Here is a 21,603-nt window from a genome sequence, read left to right on the forward strand (position 1 = left end):
TGAGACCTACGGATGAGAGAGAGTAGACTAATTGGTAAAACAAGGGAAGAGCTGACGTATCTCCAAGCACCTGGGTTTCGTTTCTATGTACATGCTGCTAGCGAGCCAAATGTCTAAGGTTTGATTTGGGTTGCCAACCATCAAAAAAGCCTGACATACAATGCTGCCATATTTTTTGCTATAATCAGAATAATACATATTTAGAAGTAGCTCAGGGCGTGTCCTACAGACAAGGGACCACCAATGAGAGACTAATACTCATGCGTTCTATATGTAGACATGTTCCCCTAATCCAATCCCACCCCTCAATAGGTTCTTGTAATATACCACGCAGGATGACATCATAGATGAAGCATCTAGCATTATATAAGCTTAGTATAATCGAGAAAACATTGTTTTCCTGCATGAATCAATTTGAGGAATGACGATTAACCCTGCTTTCCTTCATTGAGATAAAAGCAGTATTTTACCATTTTCTTCGACTCTGTTCGGTTATTTGGTCTAAGACATTTTGTTAGTAATTCCATCTAGCACTGAAACGCGTCAAGGTGCTAGAGCACAGCTGCTAACATTTTAAAATAAAAACCCTGCAATTACTATGACCTGCAACACATCCTCCCACACGTTCCCTCTGGCTCCCATCTAACAAAAAGAAATATGAGTTACTTACCAAATAAGCAAAACATTAAGGTGATAACAGGAAGGTTGCAAAACATTCATAACCACTTACAAAGCTTGGGCAACCGTCCAGAAGACCATTGTTTTTTCAGCCTCTGAAGCCATTACAGGAGTGGAAAGACCATATGGTAATCAGGCTTGGTCCCATCCCAAAAGGGCAGTCCAACCTGAACTGTTATGTCACATCCCTGCTGCATGAGGCCACAAGCATCCCCAGACATGTTCCCTGTCTCATTGGGCATTTTTAGGTAAAGATTTGCAGAGTCCAACTTGTGAGGGACTTTAACATACTTATCCATTGGGATTAGGTAACCCACCTTTTAATATAGGCCTGTAGTACTCAAGTTGGTAGAGTGACTGAGCAGCCAGGCTTATCCTAAGAGGGGTAATGTGAGCTGTAGAACTGTACAATGAAATTAGTAAATACAGGTATCCAAGTAAACATTTACAGACTTAAAGTTATAGTATACATATGTATTTATATATACACAAGGATAATTAGACAATATTTAAAAAGCAGCAACTAATAGTAACATTAATCCTAAAGTTAGGATTCAATTCAACAAGAGCAATAAGATAGGTGAATACACTTTTCTTATGCTAAACATATTCCAGCACACTGGGTGAAGTCATCTGAGGTCAGTATTAGCACTTATTTGTGATCTCAATTACAATATTGAGTTTCAAGAAGGGAAAAGTTAAAGTTAGATCAGAACATATTTTGTAAGTAGTAAAACAGTTAGATTCTCACAGAGGAATATAGGCAGTCTTGTAACCCAGCGATAATAGTGTTCAACAATTAAAACCTGTAAGTGAGCAAGCACTGCCAAAGCCAATAGGTTCAGGAGGGGGCATTTAGGGAGCCAGGACGGCCAAAGTCAATGGGCCAGTTCAAGGTTCTGATGCTCTCTTCTTAGGAAAATGTTTTGAAATAGTCAGTAGTTTAAGAGAAAATCACAGAAGCTCAAGAGGAGCCACCTTGATGATGGACAAGCTGGGAGGCAGTTCAGGCAAGTTAAGGTCAACTCAAAAGGGTTTAAAATAGTACTCCCCAAGCTAGGAAGCAAGACAATTGGAAAAAGGTAGATGTACCCCAAGCCCCACAGTACCTGTGAACTGAAGAATTGGTTCCAGCTGGATGCCTTCCTGTTGAGGTGTAGCAGACCCTTGTTCCTGGTCCTTGGTCATGCTGACGAAAGGGAGGACGTCTGGCGGGCTTCTGCAGCAGCACTCAAGAGAGGGACTCGGCAGCAATGGATACTCCTGGATTCAGCAGCCTTTTGTGGTTTTGGCGCCTTTTTCCCAGCACCAAAGAAGAGCAAACAGCTCCAGTTGGAAGTTACTTGATCCCTTGGTCCTGGACATTGGATGAAGATTTCCTGCTTCTGTAGGGACCTCTGGCTGCCCATGAAGATTTGCACCTCCGAAGACAATGCATTCTATGATGGTCAGGGGTCTCCATGCATTTGGATTCTGCAGCCTTGGAAAGTCACAGCAAGTCAGGGGTTTGCACCAAAAATGTTGCTTGTCTCAAGGCTAGTTGGTCCCACCGGCCAAAGGGAGGAAGTCATCCTTTGTGGGTCTTCAAAGTCGAAATGAAAACAGGGTCAGCACAGCTGCAGGGCTTCACCGGACACTTTGCCGTCCAGGAGGGTGCTGCTGGCATCTCTTCACATCTTCTTCATCAGTTGATGTCCTCCAGTGGTCGGCTCTGCCTCTAGTCCCAAAGCCTCGCTTTTTAAGCAAGTTGCCATTCATTCACAGCTCTAGGGTTGTCAATCACCCAGCAGGGTGGATGTCCTCCTAGGCAGCCAGCCGTCCAATAAGAAGTGGTTTCACTCATGCACACCTAGAGACAAAGGACAGGAAAGTTGTGGGACCCTCCCTCACTTCCTGCCTTTCCAGACACACTGGAGCCTGGGCGGGCTTCAGGGCTGAAGCCCGTCAAAGCTAAATGCACAAAGGACACAACCCTGATTCAAACAACAGAGTAAAAGCCCAGAAAGAACAAATGGACAAGGCATGGCAAAAAAAGAAGACAGTGACTATTTTTGGAAAATGGTCACCCTTGGGTGCTGTACTTCAGCTGAGGAATCAGCCTGCAGATACATGGCACAAGGCAGTAAAAAAGAAACCACTGCTACCAGTCATTCAAGTTAGTTAGTGTAACATAATGTTACATGAGAAGTGGGATAAGGAGTTACTATGTAACCCCCCAGCACTTCACATAGGGTGGTGTCTGCTGGACCAACAAAAGAAAAGGTAAGAAAGACAAAAGTCATCTTACTATTCGTGAGAACAGTATTTCACTCTAGAAAATGTATTTAAACATTTAGAGAAGTCCAAGGGACTTCTCAGTGGCACTGCACAAAAGGAGTTTTGAGTCACAATGCAAAAAGCAGATACCTATGGAGTTTACCAGACTCCATTTTTGCGCTCTGAAACACCTGTGTATGAGCGTGATATAAATAAAATATCAATTCAATTCAATTTATTAAATAGTAAGAAACACAAAATCCTAGTCAGAAAAACACTTGAGGGCCTGGGTGGAAAGGTCCCACTCACTCAGCAGTACAGATTTAAAAGCCCTGAGTCCAGCAAAAGAGCTGGGGGTCTCTAAGGTTAAAGGCAATTGGCACAGAAATGAACATTTTCCCTACCAGCCGTCATAAGTGAGGAGTAGCCTAGGTCTGTAGGACCAGCAGGTTTTTCTAGGGGTGATGTTGTGGAGCTGCTGCTGATGTTTACATTTTAAAATTAAAAAAAATACTGCTATTACCGTGACCTGCAACCCATTCTTCCCCTCTCCCTCCCATCTAACAAAAAAAACGTTTGGGTTACTTACCAAATAAGCAAAACAGAAAGGTGATGGCATGAAGGTTTCAAATCATTCCTTACCACTGACACAGATCTGGGCAACACTCCAGACCATCGTTTTTCGGGTTGGACTTGTGTTGGTCAGTTGCTGTTTCCAGTCTGTGGCCAGACACTTGCAGGCACTGGATCTCTGCGTTTTGGGGTCTAGGCCTCTTTGAGATGGTCTGTCTTTTTGCAGTTTACCCCGAGTGATGTACAATAGTCCAGGTTGTTGTTTTGGACATCTGCTTATATTCACAATAATTTGGTAATATGGGCCTATACACACTGATATTAATGCTACCTATCGTGCCCCATTCTTGTATGAAATGTATATCATATTACAGTGATATCGTAACCATATTTTTCTTAGTGTATTGAGGAACAATGCTATGGAATGCCACTTAATGTTTAGTCAAGGGGTGAAAGGTCATGTGCCATCACTTCCTGTGATGTCACGTGGGGGAAGGGTGAAATGGCATCACTTTATGTGATGTCATCAGAGGTCAAGGGTCATGCAATGTCACTTTCGCTACCCTAGGCATTTTGGTAAAACGACGTCCCTGGGTTCGACACTGTCAAACCAGGTTTTGAGTTGTACTGCGGTGCTGGTCAAGAGTGGCATCAGGTCCTGCATTCGGGGTGGATCTTCATGGTCAGCTCAAGGTCTGAGTCAGTTGGAGATGTTGGTACCCTAGTTCAGGTCAGCAAGTGATGATCCAGCAGTTCGAGTCATGTTCCATAGATACAATGTTGTGACGTTCGTAATTTGATGCAGAGTTCAAAGAGCGGGTGGTTCAAGTTGGTCACAGTGGTGGCGAGATTTCTTAAGCTGAACAGGTGCCATGCTTCACTTGGCATGATGCAGCAATGAGCTAGTTCGGTATATGGAATGCAGCAGTTGTTTGAATGTTCAATATAGTGCCAAAAGCAGCACCAGTGTGTCCCTCTGATTCCAGTGTAGTGAACACGGTTGGAAATGCAGCTTGACCGTTTCATGCAGTATTATAGATATCCTGGCGTATGTGGCCCTCCTGATTATGTGAGACCCACTGCAGGGGCTCTAGTACAGGGTGGGTACTTTCAGCTTCTCTGCCTCAAGCCTGGTGAGGTGTGGTGCAGAATGGCAGGTCCTGGTACTCAGCAAGAGTCACCCTCAAAGTGCCATGGGAGTAATAGGGAGCAGAGCTTGCCTTTGTCTTGGAATTCAACTTCTTCACCTCAATGCCTGATGGCTTTGCAAATATTAACGCTCACAAATTAAGTCCAAATTAGTTCTTCCTTATGTCCTAGAATTTCCAAAACGAATCAAAGTAATAATGCTCTATAAAAAAAAGCTCCAGGCTGTACATGCTTATGATTGTCTGACAGTTACCAGTGTGGTTACTCAACAATAATTAGTACCCATATTCTGAAATGTTAATTTATGGCTGAGTGACCATTTTTCACCTTGCAGTTTTTTCACAATTAGAAAAGTTGTATCACATCTCTACTTATACATAGAGTCATTCATTGTGTGCTTTTTCTGAACCTCAACATTTACATTGTAATTTGCACCATATATCTTATAGAAACATACCAATAAGTTATACTTCCAAAAGAATTGGAATTAACACACACATTTACAGTGTCCAAAATTGAATTCAATGTTCACAGACCTGCTTTTCTACAGAACCAACATTCTTACTAACACTCTTAATGTAAATGTATTTTCATGGAACAGATTAATTTTATATCTTATTAGCACCAGGAGTAAAATGTAGAAATCCTGAGAGCAAATCTTGTTCCCAGGCTTCCAGGCAAGTGTAGCCATTGCAGCTTGATGGTTCTTAGGTTTCCATACAACATCCTGCGGATGTCTCTTTTTGCCTACTGATCTGACCCATCCCCACTTTGTCTCTGCTACTTCCAACTCGTTCCCGCCACTCCCCACTTACGAATGCATACCCTTACAAGCCTGCAAGGCTGTTCCCTCTAATGTATGCAAGGTGGGTGGCCAGTGAATCGTTTGTGCTGCAGCACAGACCAGTGAAAATGTGAGGGCCACCTTTGTGAATATGATGACCTGTGCATTTCTAAAAGCAATGTCATTTGCAAACAAATATTTAATTGTGGGTTCTATATTAAAGAAGCAGCCAGGTATGAGCCATTAGTCACTTAGAGACTTTGGGTGCTTTGATAATTCATCAAAGGAAAGGTTCTGGCCTAATTAATATACTTTATACTTTGTCTGATTTGGACATTTGCTGGCAGGAAAAAGGTCTGACCTCTCAAAACCAATGTTTACACATTTAATCAGCATGCAATTGTCATGCACTTCACTCAAATCTATCACCAGTATCTCTTAAAAGATCACTCAAACTACAATCACTATATTCCAGAGAAAATGTGGGTGATTCAGGGTTTGGAATATGTTATTGACCTAGGCATAGTGCCAGATTCTAGGACCATGTTTGAACAGTCATCATAACTCATGAAAAGTAGTGAGCAAAATTCTACAGTACTGGCTGACAGAAGGAGGATCTTTTTGTTTTCGTCCTCAAAGTTTGATAACCTGTGGCATCCGTAACATCTATGTAAAGTCTTTCTCAGCACTCACTCAGTATTTTTACCATGCTAGGGAACAATGATGTCAAACACCTCCCAATTTCAATTGAATGCCACAAGCAATTTAGATCTAAGAAAAAGGAGGAGGAAGACTAATAATCAATTGAACATCTGATTGTTGATTTGTTTTTTTGAATAATTATGTTACATACTCTAAAAGAGGATGTGCTAAAAAAAAATTGTATGATCTATTGCGACTATAGATTAGCTGCCAAACTGTGCTTGTTATATAGTGCCTGTTTTTTTGAAAAAACAATTTCATATAAAATGTTATGTTAGATGTATGCCCATAGGTTAAAATATTGGGACAAATTATATTTTGTTTCACAAGGAAATGTTTTCCACATTCATTCAAATAAAGTTTCGGTATTCCTACACTGTTTTTTCTACATAAATAGTGGTCCAGCAAGTGATTACTGACCCCATCCCTTTATCATTGGTATTAAATCAGCAGTCATTTATTCATGCCAAAAACGAGCAGCGGGCCAACTCCCTATAGATTGTGGCTTACTTTTTATTTTAAAATGACACTAACACATGCTACCAACAATTAAGATCCCTGAGAGCCTTTGTGCATCTTTGTGGTTATTTCACTTTCAGATTGGGTCTTGACTACACCAAACAATTATTTGTGTTCAAAGTCACTGTGCTACATTTTCTTTTTATAATTTTTGTGATAACCAGTGTATGTGTCTCATCATTACTTCTCAATTTAGCAGCACTATTTTTAGGCACTTGGCTTAAAGATTGTGTCAATGTGTGGTTTTGAAAATAAAAACAGCATCAGTAAAAATAAGTGTTTAGAGGAGCAGGTGGATGAATTTTACCTAAATCCTGCCCCCTTTCCGCCGTCATATTGAAACAGTAGAAGAGCCCTATATGGAACTCCATGTGTTGTCCCTTTACCAAATCGAGTGTAAGAGAGACAATATGCACTTAGACAACAGTATTGAATGTATCCTTGCACTGAGAGAGTGGAAGGATATCGCGTGGAAGGATGTGAGCATGCACCACTGGACATCATGGAGTGCTGAGTGAAATCTGATGAGGGCAGAGTGATGTCAGTAAGAAGATGCGCAAAAACATACTGAACCAATATGAACATACTTAAGAATGATAATGGAACTGAAGGGGCAATAGAACATGTACAAAATGATAAAGTAATCATGTATGCACAAGAAGATAAAGTAACTGGCTGATCAATAAGTGTAAATACGCAGCAACACAAGGTAGATAAGACATATAGAAGCTTGCTATAGAGGAAAATATAACTTGCCTAGGATGGACATAATTGGAAGATGGATGCTGGCTCGTGCTAAGGCTCAATCCAACTACTTCTGAGTCAGACCAGGGTTGCAGAGTCAGGAGATGCTGGAGAACAGCTTTGTGTGCAAAACTAAGAGGAGTCTGGGTTGCCCTGGGATCAAGGATGCTATTTTTAATGAATCCCGGCAAGGCACAAAGGGAGGCAGACAGATAACCATGGACGTGAGACATATTTCTCTTAGATTAAAGAAGAAGAAAACATTTGCAAGAGCCAATTATTGGACAATTAAAAGTGCATAAAGTCTATAAAGTCTATACAAGATAGAGTGAGTAAGTCTCGAGAAGCCAAGAGGAGCAATGATACCCAGCATAATTGAATGAAATAGGAATAGACAATGGCCCTCATTACGACCCTGGCGGAAAGTGACTGACCGGACCGCAACAGCGTAAATAGCGTTTCCGCCATTGCACGAAGGAGCAAAGTGCGGCCAATCACGACCCATCGGGCACGAGCATTACGCCATGGCGGAATCCGAAAGGCTGCGATGGCGGAAATGACCCCAAAACGGCCCTTACCGCCGCCGTACGCTGCACCAGGTGCAATACCGCCACCCATCTTAGCGGTCACCGTAATGAGCGGTCACCGTAACGAGCGTGCACCGCAAATTACGGCCACCGTAAATATACGGAAACGGAAGTAAAAGCATGTGGCCGGAACGGGAAACAGCACGCCGCACAACTATAAAAACCGAATCCCAACACAACCATAAAAAATCCGACCCTGACACACATCCCAACCCGTTAGCAACCCCAGTTAAAAAAATAAATATGGGAAAGGTAGCCAAGAAAGCGTGTGACCGCAAGCGGCAGGTACACTTCTCCCGAGAGGAACTGACCGTGCTCACCGAGACCCTACAGGAAAATTCCGCCGTCGTCTTCTCCAGTCAAATGACCAGGACGGCCCTTGCCAACAAGAAGGCCATATGGGCCCTGGTGGCACAGCGCGTAAGTGCGGTGGGGACAACACCCCGCACGCCACAGCAATGTCGCAAGCGGTGGGACGACCTGCGGATCCGCGTACGCAGCATACTTTCTGCGAACAGGAACATCGCCACAGCTACCGGGGGGGGTTCAGAGTCGCCCATCAAGTTGACCCCCTGGGAGGAAATCTGCGCCTCCACCATAGGAATGGAGAGCATAGAGGGAGTCGGAGGGATGGAGAAAGGAGTGCCGACATCCGGAGAATCAGGTAGGTTGGCCAAGAGAAACAATGCGAAATCCACAAACCACGAACATGTGCAGTACCATGTGACCCCATAGTGCAATACATACTTAGCCCTGACAGCGCCCTCTAAAAGTCAGAATGAACAAACAAATCAATCAAGAAGCCATAAACAACCCCTACATGTGCAGCATGCACCCCCTAACTGCAGGCAGCCAAATGAATGCATCCTCAATCCACACGAAAATGAGACCACCTCCAAGGCCCAGTCCCAAATCAGCCTCATGTACCACCCCAATGCATTTGATACGTTGCCATTCCAAATCCGACAGACCCATAACTAACGCTCGCCCCTCTTTACTCCACCACAGGGTCCGATACCAACGACGAGCTGCAGGACACCCCTACCAGCACGCCTGCAAAGAGGGCCAGGACCAACGTCCCAAGAGCCTCCACCTCAGGTGCAAGGATCAAGACACGGCAGCAGCAGGAATCAAGTGGCAGCACACTGGAGGGGACTGCAACAGGCACCCCAGCAGCCAGCAAGTCCACAACCCCAGCACCACAGGTCCCCCCAAAGAACGTATCTGATGGCACTGCCTCTGGTGGTAGCAGCACCATAGGTGACACAGCTGTCATGCCAGCATGCTCCGACACGGAAAACAGTGCTGGCGACGTAGGTACCATCCATGACCTTTCCCAATCCCCCTGCATGTTCCATCCCCTACACCATGACGAAACCACGCAGGGGCACCCTGAAGACGACGACTGGCCAACCCCCACAAGTCCTGTGCCAAGGCAACATGTGTTGAGCAGCCCCCCTGTCACACCACCGCAAATGTCCATGGCCCAGCAGAGGCAACAGTCCCTCGACCTGCTGATCGAGCAACAGCAGGAAGCGTCCACGCTACTCAAGGACCATGCAAATGAATGCGGGGGTTCCAGGGCAGCCATGGAAACATCCACCGAGACACTCAGGGCACAAATTGAGAAAAGTAGTGAGAGCCTCAGGGGAGAAATGGAGAGAAGCACCGAGAGCCTGAGAGCACAAATGGAGAAAAGCACCGAGAGCCTGAGGGGGGAACTGCATGCGACGTCCAAAGACGTTTGTGCTGAACTTGCTGCTGTGCGCCGTGTGCTCTCGGAGCTCTCACAAACCCTCAGAGACATGCATGGACGCGAGCAGGCAGAGACCTCATCCGTGGCAAGTTCCGTCCAGGGCAGCCCCCAACGCAGATCTGGCAGGAACCTGCGCTCCACGGGCAGGGGTGCCCCTGATACCCGTAGAGGGGGCTTGCAATAGCGTCTACCCACGGACAGCATGCATATTTGGACACTGGTGTTGGGGGGGGAGGTAGTAGGGTGGAGGGGGTGTGTTGGGCTTCACTGGGTGGCGGGTCCATAGGGTGTATAAATCAAATCACATTAACAATACAGCACCTCATTATCATCCAATGACATGTGTGGACATTGATATTTGCGTACGAGGCCTTCATAGGCGTACAGTCCACAATGTGCCTGTACTACACACACACAGTGCCACAGGTCCCCTTTCCGTGTAATAGGCACCATGCGTGGTTGCTAGAAGCATGCATCTATGATGCTCTGTCGGATTGCACGTGCATCCTGTGCCTCATGGACTCCTTGAGGTGCCTCCACATCCCCACCCTCATCATCATCATCATCTTCAGGTGCATGCAGTACAGCGTCAGGGGGCATGGGCACATTCCTACGTATGCACATGTTGTGCAGCATGACACATGCCATGACCATCTTAGAAACCTTCTCATGGCTGTATATGAGTGCCCCGCCAGACCTGCTGAGGCTGCGGAAACGAGCCTTCAGTAGGCCGAATGCCTGTTCAATGACCACACGGGTACGTGAGTGGGCATGGTTGTAGTCCTCCTCATGCTCGTTCTGTGGGTTCCGGATTGGTGTAAGGAGCCATCTCTTCAGTGGATACCCGGCATCACCTGTATGAGACGAATAAAGGGTGTCAGTGGAATGATAGTGCTAAGTAGCCCCCCCCCCCCCTGCAAGGTCATTGACGCATCAAATGGGCCACGATGTCATGCATGGAATGAGACTCACCGAGTAGCCAGGATCTGTGCCCTGCGTGTCGCTCCATGTAGCGTGGTATTCTTGTGTTCCTCAGGACCATAGAATCATGGGTAGATCCTGGAAATCTGGCACAACAATGCGTAAATATCTTGTTGGAGTCACACACCATTTGCACATTGATTGAATGAAATTGTTTCCGGTTGCGGTACTGGACCTCCATGGCATGTGGGACAACCAATTCAACATGGGTGCAGTCGATGGCACCAATGCAACCCGGGATGCCGCCAAGTGCATGGAATCCCACTTTAGCGTTGGTAATCTCCTGGTACGTGCGTGGTAGTGTGATGTGGTCGTCGGCGTGCTTCAGGAGGGCATCGTGCACTTGGAAGAGTGTCCGTGAGAACAGTGGCTGTGAAATGCCATGCAACTGTCCCACTGTGTGCTGGTAGGTGCCTGTGGCCAGGAAGTGGAGTGCAGACACCACCTTCAGTAGGGGTGGGATGGCGGTTGGGCTATCTATCATGCTCACGAGGTCAGCATGTGTCATGTCCACAATGGCGATTATGGTGTCCCGGTCCAAACGGTAGAGGGTGTGGATCTGCTCAGCAGTGAGGTTGAACGGATCGGCTCGGAGGCGTGGGATTGCGGGCCGCCTGCGTGGTGGTAGTGGCAGTGCTTGTGGGCCTTGCTGACCCTGCCTTGCCCTCCTCCTCCTCCTTCTCCTCCGTCTCCCCTGTGCGCCCGGTTGTTGTACCTGTTGTTGTTCGTCGTCTTCTTGTAGTTGTAGCACTTGCAGTGCTATCTGGTACCCCAGGCCCAACATCGCTAGTCCTGCCGGTAGCATTTTGGAGTGGGAGTGGTTGTGGGAGGGGTTTGGGTCTGCAATATATGTGCTGTCGGCCTGTATGGCCTCCACCTGTGCTGATTGAATGAATCTGTGGCAGATGCAATCCCTTCTGGTCGAGCACGTCCCGCACGTAAGGCTGCATTTGGCCGCATGGCATCTTGGGATTTGAATCATGTATCTAATCCCGATGGCAGTGTGATGTACTTTGACTGATCTTCATGCTATGCTCCCATTGTTACACATGCTATGATTGCAGCCGCTTACATACCTGTGAAGAGTCAGTGGTATGTAGGGCTCGATCGATGGGCGACCCTCATGCAGCACAGTAACGTAATTCACCGACGGGCGTGGCGTACCATTTGTGATTGCAGCCAGTTAGCATCATGACACACAGCCGCACTACATTGATGTAATTGTGAATGCAAGCGTTCACAGAAGCCTTTTCGACGTGATGTTGCAAGTGAGGAATTCGAAGGCCAGCATTTTGGGCTTTGAAGTAGCGGCGAGGATACGCCCACAGGTCTGGCTGGAAATGTAACGTTCTATTGTAGAATGTCCTTGGGACATGGCCCATAACGAGCAGGCAATGAATGATATGAATTGAATGGGATGCGCAATAGCGTAGTGGACGATGAGGCAGGACGTTCCCAAATCCATCTTGCTTCACAACACTACAGATCCGGCCAGGGGCACAGTGGTTTTTGGCGGACTGCATTACGCACAGACGCGATGGAAGTTTCACATATTATGTGAGTGAATATTCATGCGTTTTCATTGCGGGATGAGGGGATGATGTGTGGATGCATGGACTGATGAATCCGTTTAGGGTCTGCCATGTACATGGGTTTTTTGGTTCACTCCCCTTCCCCTGCGTTATGTGATGCAAGGCTGCCATAGTGGGACATACGTCTATCTGCCCTTGTCGGATCCTCCCTGTCTCGACGCGCCTTCATACACTTGTGTCTAGGCACGTTACTAATCCCATGTCATGGGTTCTATCTTGACGGACGCATGCACAGTAACCGACGTTGCCAATGGTGTATTTAGCTCGATTGGTTTCGTTGTGATTCGATACTGATTTAGGGGTGTGTATATTCCTTTGGAGTGGGCTAGCATGCATATGGGTGTGGATTTGGTGTGTTGAATGAAGATTGTAATGCATCATGAGTCCCGTAATGCAATCGGTTGATTTGTGTTTCTTTTGGGTGACAGGTATCTCCTGCCCTATTGCAGATGCCATCTCTACGCCACTCCTCCAGATGGTTTTTACTCTCGACTCCTGCAGCTTCGGGTGAATCAGTGGAGCACCATTTCGATCATATGGGACGATCGCCAATGGGCCACATGCCCTTACGCTGTACTGGTGGCTAGGTGCAACATTTCGGCCTTTCAGCTCGACTAGTGCCTGCCTCATGGGACGGACCTGCGGTTCTTGCCGCTTCCATGTTGCCTTTTGGAACGTTGATGTAAGCCCTGTGTGCCATGATGGTACAGGGCGTCACACAAGTGGAAGCCGGTCAATTATTGCAGATGCAGCCCTCGGTGATGATGGTTGTTTTGGTGGTATTTTGCAAATTGCTGTGGGGCCTTTGTCATTTGGATGTGCATTTAAATTGTATTCCGATATTTGTCGTGTTGCGTTGTTCTTTGCAGGTGATGTGGCGATTTTCGCTTTGTGGCGGTATGTATTGCGTGATGATCTGCATTGTGTTCCGCCTTCTGAGTTGAGTTGTGTGGTACAGTACTGGCCGCGTTTGCCTACGTAGCACAGTATGGTCACGGATAGAGGCTGCCATTGTGACTGTTTACATGATGTGCTGTTCAGGGGCGGGGGATTGGCTTTTGGCCGACTGGTGCCTGTCAGCCAGGTCGATTGGTGGAATGATGGGTTGTTCAGAATGTGGCTGGTCACAGGTGACTGTGTTTGCGTGCGTTTGTTGGAGGGGGACTGGGGTCATGTCCATTGGAATAGCTTCTGTATTGATGCCATCTGTGCCCTGCAGCTCCCATCGGCCCCTCTTGGGATGAGCCTGGCTGCTCAGTCACTCTGCCGACTTGTGTGGTACATGCTTCTGCTGATGGTTGGTTTGTTTACTGGCATGAGTACAGGGCTGGTGCAATCCCCCTCAGGATGCTGTTGTGGATGTTGCCTTGCGCTGGTGGCAAGCGATGGGGGACTACTGTTGTTTTGTGTCATGTGTTCTTGATTTTCATTTTGATGTGTTGTACCTTCACATGCCTGTGCTGCGTCAGTACGGCTATGGTGACATGCCGTACATGGATGCCCACTCACGGGGCGCTTTGAGCCCCTGCATGCTTTTCTACGTTGGCATGCATGGGTGAATTGTGGATTTCACTGGTTGCATAGTGTGAGTACATTGCGCATGCCAGGAGTTGTGCAATGAGGCCAGGGAGTGGAGTACAGGCACTCAGTGGGCCATTTACGGTTGGTTCGCGTTGCCGTATTTCTCGCCATGGCGGAATGGTACTTTACGACGTGCTTGATGGCGTTCAGTACATGTCCGCTAGGGTCAGAATTCGCGTACCGTTGCGCCATGGCGGTGATTCCGGTTTTGCAAGGCGCGCGTGCGCGTACTTGGTGCAGTTAGCGTTGCCGTTCACTGCGGTGTCGCTAATGGCATCGTACTTTACGCTGACGGGTCATGATCGCACGAGCGGTGTTCGATGGCGGTATTGCATTTCCGCCATCATTTTTCCATTTCCGCAAGGGTCGTAATGAGGGCCAATAGGTTGAAATGAACATTTTTGCAGTCTCTTCACACGTGATTCAGAAGTCGAAAACAAGGGCTATTCATTAAGCTGTGGATGACGCTAGTGATGTGCTTACACTGCCATGAATATTCCAGAATAGTGAGCAGGCGACAAGGTTAAGTACTGACAGGAAACCTTGGCTCATGGTTGGACTGATGAGAGATGATGGATTAATTGGGAAAGTGGGGAGTAATCTGACATGACTCAAGCACATGGGTTTCGTTTATCTTACGTGCTGCTAGCCGGGTCGAATGTCCAATGTTGTATGGGGATGCCAACCAGTCAGTGGCTTTGCAGGGTAACCTGTTATACAATGTTGCATAGACAGATCTGCTGCCATTGTGTCAGTATTATACTTATTTAGAGGTTTTTCGAGGCGTACCTTACAGTTAAGAGGCAGCCAATGGTGTACTAACCGCTATGTATTCTATAAGTAGATATGTTACTCTAACCAATCCCTCCATTCAATAGGTTTGACAGTTTGCCATGTAGGATGACATCATAGATGACATATATTGGGGTACAAAACCTATGTGTAATCAAGATTGTGTGTGAGTGTGCAAGCATCAGTTCGATGTCTGCCAGTTTGCCCTGCTTTATTAAATTGAGAACAAAATAGTACTTTGCCATATTCTTTGAGTCTGTTCAGTTATTGGGAATCCCATCTAGCACAAGAGACGCTGAAAGGTGCTAGAGCACAAGTGATTTATAATGATAATGTAGCTGTACTCTTCTCTGTTTATGTGTGTGATAGTGGATTGAAAGAGTGACTTGTTTCAAAGGAAAGAAATATAAAAATCAGAGACAAGAACATGTCATTCTTACTACTATATCCATGCAAACATACATGTTATGACTGTGCCGAGTAAAACAAAAACAATCTTCCCACAATACAAATAAGGCATTATGATGCGTACACAGCAAATTCTTACCTTGGGCAAAGTTAAGGGCAGTTTGCAAATTGGTGTCATGTTTTGCTCATAGTATTCTGGCGCAATAGGATGGGAATAGCTCTTTTCTATTTCTTCCTTGTTTAACTTATAAAAAACGGCTGTCCCCTTATAATGTGGAGAGCAGTAGTTGCCAAATTCATCGACTACATTGAGTGTCAGTTCCAGTCTCTGCTTTCTCTGAGAATGAAATGTGAGCTTGTAGAGTTTTCCAATGTCATCTCCCTTTCCTAAATAAATATAAAACGCAGTTTAAGATGAATTTTAGCAGCTTCATTATTGTTAATAAAACGTGTTAAAGGTATTGTTGATACTCAATGCAGCAATACGTGCTTGGCTATGGCAAGAAAATCTACATGCAGAAACAATTTGTGACAATGTGTGACAATTTCATCTATATTGAGCATCGGCAAAGCCACCAGGTTAGGGTACCAGGTTAAGCACTGCAAATATAGAGGATATGGTTTATTATTATTAGTATAATTTATATAAAGCCCCCACATGTTCAACATATCATATTCTCTTCATTTCCAAAAGCAAACCTATTCTCTCAAGATGGGCAAAACTGCATACTTTCTTCCTGTATGTGGTCAATGGTCTTTTGCATAGGTGTGATCAAGCAGTAAGATTTCTGCAAATGTTTTATTTAGTTGTTGATGACCTTAAGCTAGCCTCTAGCCTTGTGGCCGTTTAAAACAAATCAGTCATGGTATTCTTGCTGGAATGTGCCATAGCTGACATTGGTGGTTACAGGCGGAGGTACTTTGAATATGTTTATAATATTGGTCATATGTGATAATGAGATGTCTATGATAGGATATAGACTGTTGATGCCTATCAAGAATGCCATGTGTTATGACAGAATTACATTTTTGGTGGTTCTGCTGTCTCATTATACGGGACCCCTAATCTTTTCCTTTATCCCCTTTGGTTTTTAGGTTCTTTGATTTATGTTTGATGTCAGGGGTACTGCTGCTGAAGCCCCCAACCTGGTTCTATTGTTGTCCACATGGCTTCTAGGACAGAGGTGCTTTTTAAGCCCCCTAACCCCATTTTGGTGCTATGGTGATTATATCTATCTGGTTTTAGGGAGTAGACTGATAGCGGCTGTAAATTATTATTTTTTAATTTTTTTTAATCTTCAACAGGGTTGTGATTCACTGCATTAATGACCCAGTGTACCTTTGTGGTTGCCATTGTAATAACACTGTATTTTTGTCTTGCTCACTGCCATTTTGTTTGCAGGCTGGTTCTTTGTTTAGGGAAACCACAAGGCAGGCATAAAATTGCTCTTGTGCACATGTTGCCTCGCTCTGACCCCACCCTCTGTTGTGGGTTGGACTTGTTTAGACCTGCCACTAGCCCTATACGTGTCATTGAACATCCAGTGTGGGTGGGCCCTAATCCTTGGCAATTTTTGGGGACACCTGATGGGCTGGCCTTCAAAACGTTTTCTTAGATACCCTGGTGAGTGATTTGAGCATCACCCATCAGTACAAGGCTTATGTAGGGACATTTCTAACCCAGCCTCAGGTTTGCTGGATTTTGCTTTGATTTCTGTTTAACTCTGCAGGTTTACTACAGGGAGCCCGTCTACTGAGAACGAACATCGGTCAAATACCCTGTTTTATGGAATTGCTCCCACCCATGATGGTCTAGAACCACATTTTAGCTCACTGCACCCTTCACAGAAAAGAAATATCCATTTGCATATGAGTCTGGTCCCACCCACAAGGGCAGTCCAGCACCGAAATGCTAGGCAATTCACCTCTGAACAAGAGTACCATCAGCAGCCCCAGACACATATTCAGCATTGTTGGGCATCCTCATTGAGGTAAAGCTGAACCTCTTTAAGGCACAATGAGCAAAAGGCCTTCGTCTGGATTACCCTGGGTTACTTAGGGTGAAACCCAAAGTTTCACAATTTAAACAGGGTTGTGGGAGCCCCCTAAGGAGAACCAACATGTCTCAAATACCCTATTCTATTGAATCTCTCCCACGCAGGAGGGTCTACAAGCACGTTTTTAGTTCACTGCACCATTCACAGAGGAGAAATAACCATTTGCATATCAGTCTGGTCCCACCCACAATGGCTGTCCATCTCTGAAATGCTAGGCAATTCTCCTCTGAACAAGGGTAGCACCAGCAGCCCCAGACACATGTTTCAGTCCTGTTGGGCCCCCTCAGAGAGGTGAAGCTGACCCTCTCTAAGGCACAGTGAACAAGTGGTCAATGCCTGCTTAGGGCGAAACCCCAAGTTTCACAAATTAAAAGGGGGTATGGAAGCCCCTCTACTCAGAATGAACATTGGTCAAATATCGTGTTCTATGGAACTACATCAGGTGTACTTAGCTGCTGCAGAATGTTGGTGCCAATTTTGAAACCAGGTTTGTCCATACTGTCAGGGCTTTTATCTCACTATCTGTGTTCTGCTTTGGATTTTTAGCAGCTGGGTAACCTTTCTGGGGTGTCTTTATCCTCCACTTGGTCCTACAGATCCTATGGGCTCAGATGTCTCTACTAGAACCATCTCAGCGCCTGACGGTCCTTCCCAGACTACTCTATATTTTCTAGTTTATGCCTATTCATAATCTTGGTGGTTTCTTCTTCAGATTGGACTGTCTATGCCTAAAGCTGTAGTGGTCTGTAGGAGAAGTTTCCATTGCTACATCCACTCATCAGTTGCCATATGACCTTGTGGAATAGGGGCTAAGGGTTACCGGGGGTAGTGTGTCTCACCCAGTTGAATCACATTGTCTAGTGATTTGCACATGATGCTGTGCACCAGTTCATTAATGTGGATAAACTGCAGGCAGGTTCAAATGATCTTGTGGTTGTGCCATATCTGTTAAGGCAGAACAAAGTTGGTTTTGCCGATGAGCACATTGTCAGCCATTTGGCTCGGGTCAAACAAATTACCAGGCCATAAGTACTTTTAAAATGAGTATTGTTTATACTACATGTATGTAAACACAACGTGTGCAAAGGTTATGGCTTTTAAAAGTAAATACAGGGCATATATGGTTTATTTAGATATGATATGTTATGATATGATATGGCCTTTATAACGTGCCTGTACCCAAGTGTTTCATTGTGGAGACTTTTTGAGAACACTGAGAATACCATAAGCAAAGAAATAACACCTAAAGCATACTTTGAAGTAAATATAATTCCTTAAATGTGCTAAACAAAACCATGAATCACTGCTAAAAGTTAAATATTCCTATATATCAGGAATATCCTGGTGGCGAAATACACAAAGTTTTGTGCTCAGACTTCAGACAGAAGATACTGCTTTTCAAATCATTACAGATTGGAATAAGGGTCCTTGAAATGTGTGTATGCATTTGTTCACACGCGTTAAAAAAACGAGATGATTTTTTAATATTGTATCATAACTTATTTCTCCTTCTTCTGATAACACAAGTTGCAGTTAAAATGTGGATTGATATTTATAATCCATTTAACTTCATACGTGGCCTCAGGAAGTGCACATGTGCCCTAAAAATGGATCACTTCGGAGGTAAATATAGATCATAAATTAATGGGGTGGAGGGATCCGTGCACCCAACAAATGCCAGGGGCCAGCTGCCAAATATAGGTTTGTGGCCATTGCACTTAGGTCTGAAAAAGGATTAATGACAAGGTTTACTTTTTTTGTGGTAATTTACTGACATGGAAAGTAAAGAGAGGATTTGCTGTCGAATAATATACTCCTCTGCCATTGAACATGTTCAGACCTCTCCCTGTGGCCATCAATAAGGCTTTATTTTCATGACACAACTCTCCATTAGGTGTTCAGAGGCACAGAATGGCAAATGAGATATTAAATGAAATTACATTTGCAATGCATAGAGTATGTATGAGGTAGTCAATAATTTGTGACAGGTCATTACAAAGTGAGAAATGACGCAAGCATTTTCAGTTTATTTCCCGTAGGAATCAGTGGATAGGGGGTTGGAACTTGAAATCTGTTTGAGGTTATCAATAATGCATTAAACAAGGTGCAGATTAATGAATTTTTGGCCGATTTAACCTTGGTGCTAAACTTCACATCACTAACCATTGTGACCACCGTCATAAATTATTATACATAACAATTCTTTATAATAAGAAACCAACTGCTCACATTTTAAAGTAGATACAATATAAATGATTAGCAAAAGATCAAACCTAATTTCAAACTTACACCACAGAATTAAAACCTTACTAAAGACTCTTCTCTCGCTTTTATGATCACAAAGTAAAGTAACAGGCCAGGTCACTACTGGCCAAAAAGCCAGGGATGAGCGCATGCTACTCCATGTCTAGCCTCCCCCTCCCATGCATTCAGCAGAAACTGAATCACAGCCAGCTGACCAACCAATGGTTTGAGGCAATGCATTGAGAGCAAATACTTTCTTAGCAGATGCCTGCCGTCATTAAACCAGGATGTATCTATTGTATCTGTCAGATCCCATAACTTTGACAGAATAGGAAAACGTGGCTTATGGTCTCAGGACGATCACAACTACAAGTGGGGTTACTCTGCCTCTCTTTCTCCCATTTAAAAAAGATTGGCAATGCAGGACCACCTAAAAGCAACGACCAAAAAGCTAACAGCACAAGCAAAGGCCATCAACAGAAAGTGTGGTCGCTTCTCGCTAATTCCAGTTTTGGACTTTTATAAAAAAAAAAGGTGGTCCCCACTCTTACGTATGGAGCAGATGCATTGACAAACGTACCGTTGACTGTGTGGCCAAAATTGGAAGCAACTTTCTGGAGATCGACGTTAGGCCTCCCTAATTCCACATCTGTGACGATAATAAGACAAGAACTAAGTTTATTATCACTGGGAAGCTTAGTGAGAATTAATACTCTGATGTTATACCGCATGTGTATAATGTCTGATGGATCAACAGTACTGAACTTAATTCTCAAAGAAAGCAGGAGCGGCAAAAATAAGACGCTCATGACTTGGTTTAAATAAAACCAAGAGGTACTGGCCACCACGGAATGTGACGAAGAGACTTTAGTAAGAAATCCAAACAAGATTAAAGGAGCTTGACTGGATACAAACTCAAGCAGCAGCTGCACAAAACAAATTGCCGTTGAACATCAGGAAGTACAACGAACTGCAACCATACGTCAAATAATTCCCGTGTAGGCAGGCGCGCGACTTGTTAATGAGAGCAAGGTTGAATCTTCTACCGACTAATGAAGTCTTGGCGATCAGAGGAGAGTCATTGTCTAAGGATTGTCGCTTTTGCAAGGGGTCACCAGAAATAGAATCAATCCGACATCTACTCCTGTCATGCCCTAGCACACTCCAAATAAGAACAGTGCACTTGAAGGGAATATTCTCAGAGTTCGAACTTAGTGATCCAGACGTGTGTTGGGCTAAACTGATAGCAGGAGACAGTACCTCATGGCAACTAGCGGCTTTTAAGATCCTAGAATATATGAACAAGACACTCTTTCAGCCGCTTCGGCCAATAGACATCCTGTGATCCCTTCTCTTTCAATTCCTCTAGCATCATGAAAAGACTTGAGTAGACAAATAGTGTTGTTTTGATTGGTACAAGCAATGCACTTCTTCTTCCTTTTTGTAAAAAATCTTTTAGGTTAAATCAAATAAAAAAATTTAAAAAATAAAAAAGATTATCCATTGGAGGGTCTTCGAACTCGGCTGGAGATAAAGTGTGTCAGCAGGCGAATTCCAGGCCAGCACTGATAATAAACGTTGCTTACCTGGAGCAAACTTCTTGCACTGTACTCACAAACCATGGGGGACTGGAGTCCTTGGTCGAATCCTAAACTAATTCAATAAAACCAAAGTGCCTTCTTAATACGCTGATGTCATTTTCCCCATACTATTCCACAAATGGGACACGTGTAGACGGTGGCACTAGTCCACATTATGACACATCTCTATTAAAAGGTTGAGGCTCACAGCATTAGAGTAGAACTTCACGAAATGTAAATGAATGCATAGTGTAAGGCATGAAATACTATGTAAGGAGCTTGCAACCTAGCTGGTGGACTATACTTACCTAGTACTATATGTTTCATTACAGCTCTGCTCTAAAAGGACACACTTTACGCATTATGTTTAACCCAGCTCATATGTTAATTGTGAAAATAAGCTTTCTTTTTTTAAATTCATTTCTTCTCCAGTGTCTGCGTTTGGGGTGATGTCCGGATCCTCCGCACCCAGAGGCAGCAATTAAATCAATAGGCATTGCTGGCAGGAAGTCCTATTGAGGATTGTAGCCATTCCCATTTCTGAAACATGTATTCATCCAATCCTCTCTCATACACCAAAAGAGGTGAATGACACTGAAAGGTATGGATGCAAATATGCT

General features: G+C 44.7%; 1 protein-coding gene across 1 annotated transcript in view; it reads right to left on the minus strand.

Moving 5' to 3' along the window:
- DTHD1 (death domain containing 1) overlaps positions 1 to 21,603 on the minus strand; it is a 295,545-nt gene that overhangs the window by 87,207 nt on the left and 186,735 nt on the right. The window contains exon 7 of the mRNA XM_069631829.1: positions 15,242 to 15,489. Within this exon, the coding sequence (XP_069487930.1) occupies positions 15,242 to 15,489 (248 nt within the window). The remainder of the gene's footprint in view (positions 1 to 15,241; positions 15,490 to 21,603) is intronic.

The sequence above is a fragment of the Ambystoma mexicanum genome, chromosome 6q (assembly GCF_040938575.1).
Source record: "Ambystoma mexicanum isolate Mex_15411 chromosome 6q, UKY_AmexF1_1, whole genome shotgun sequence".
Taxonomy (NCBI): Eukaryota; Metazoa; Chordata; class Amphibia; order Caudata; family Ambystomatidae; genus Ambystoma; species Ambystoma mexicanum.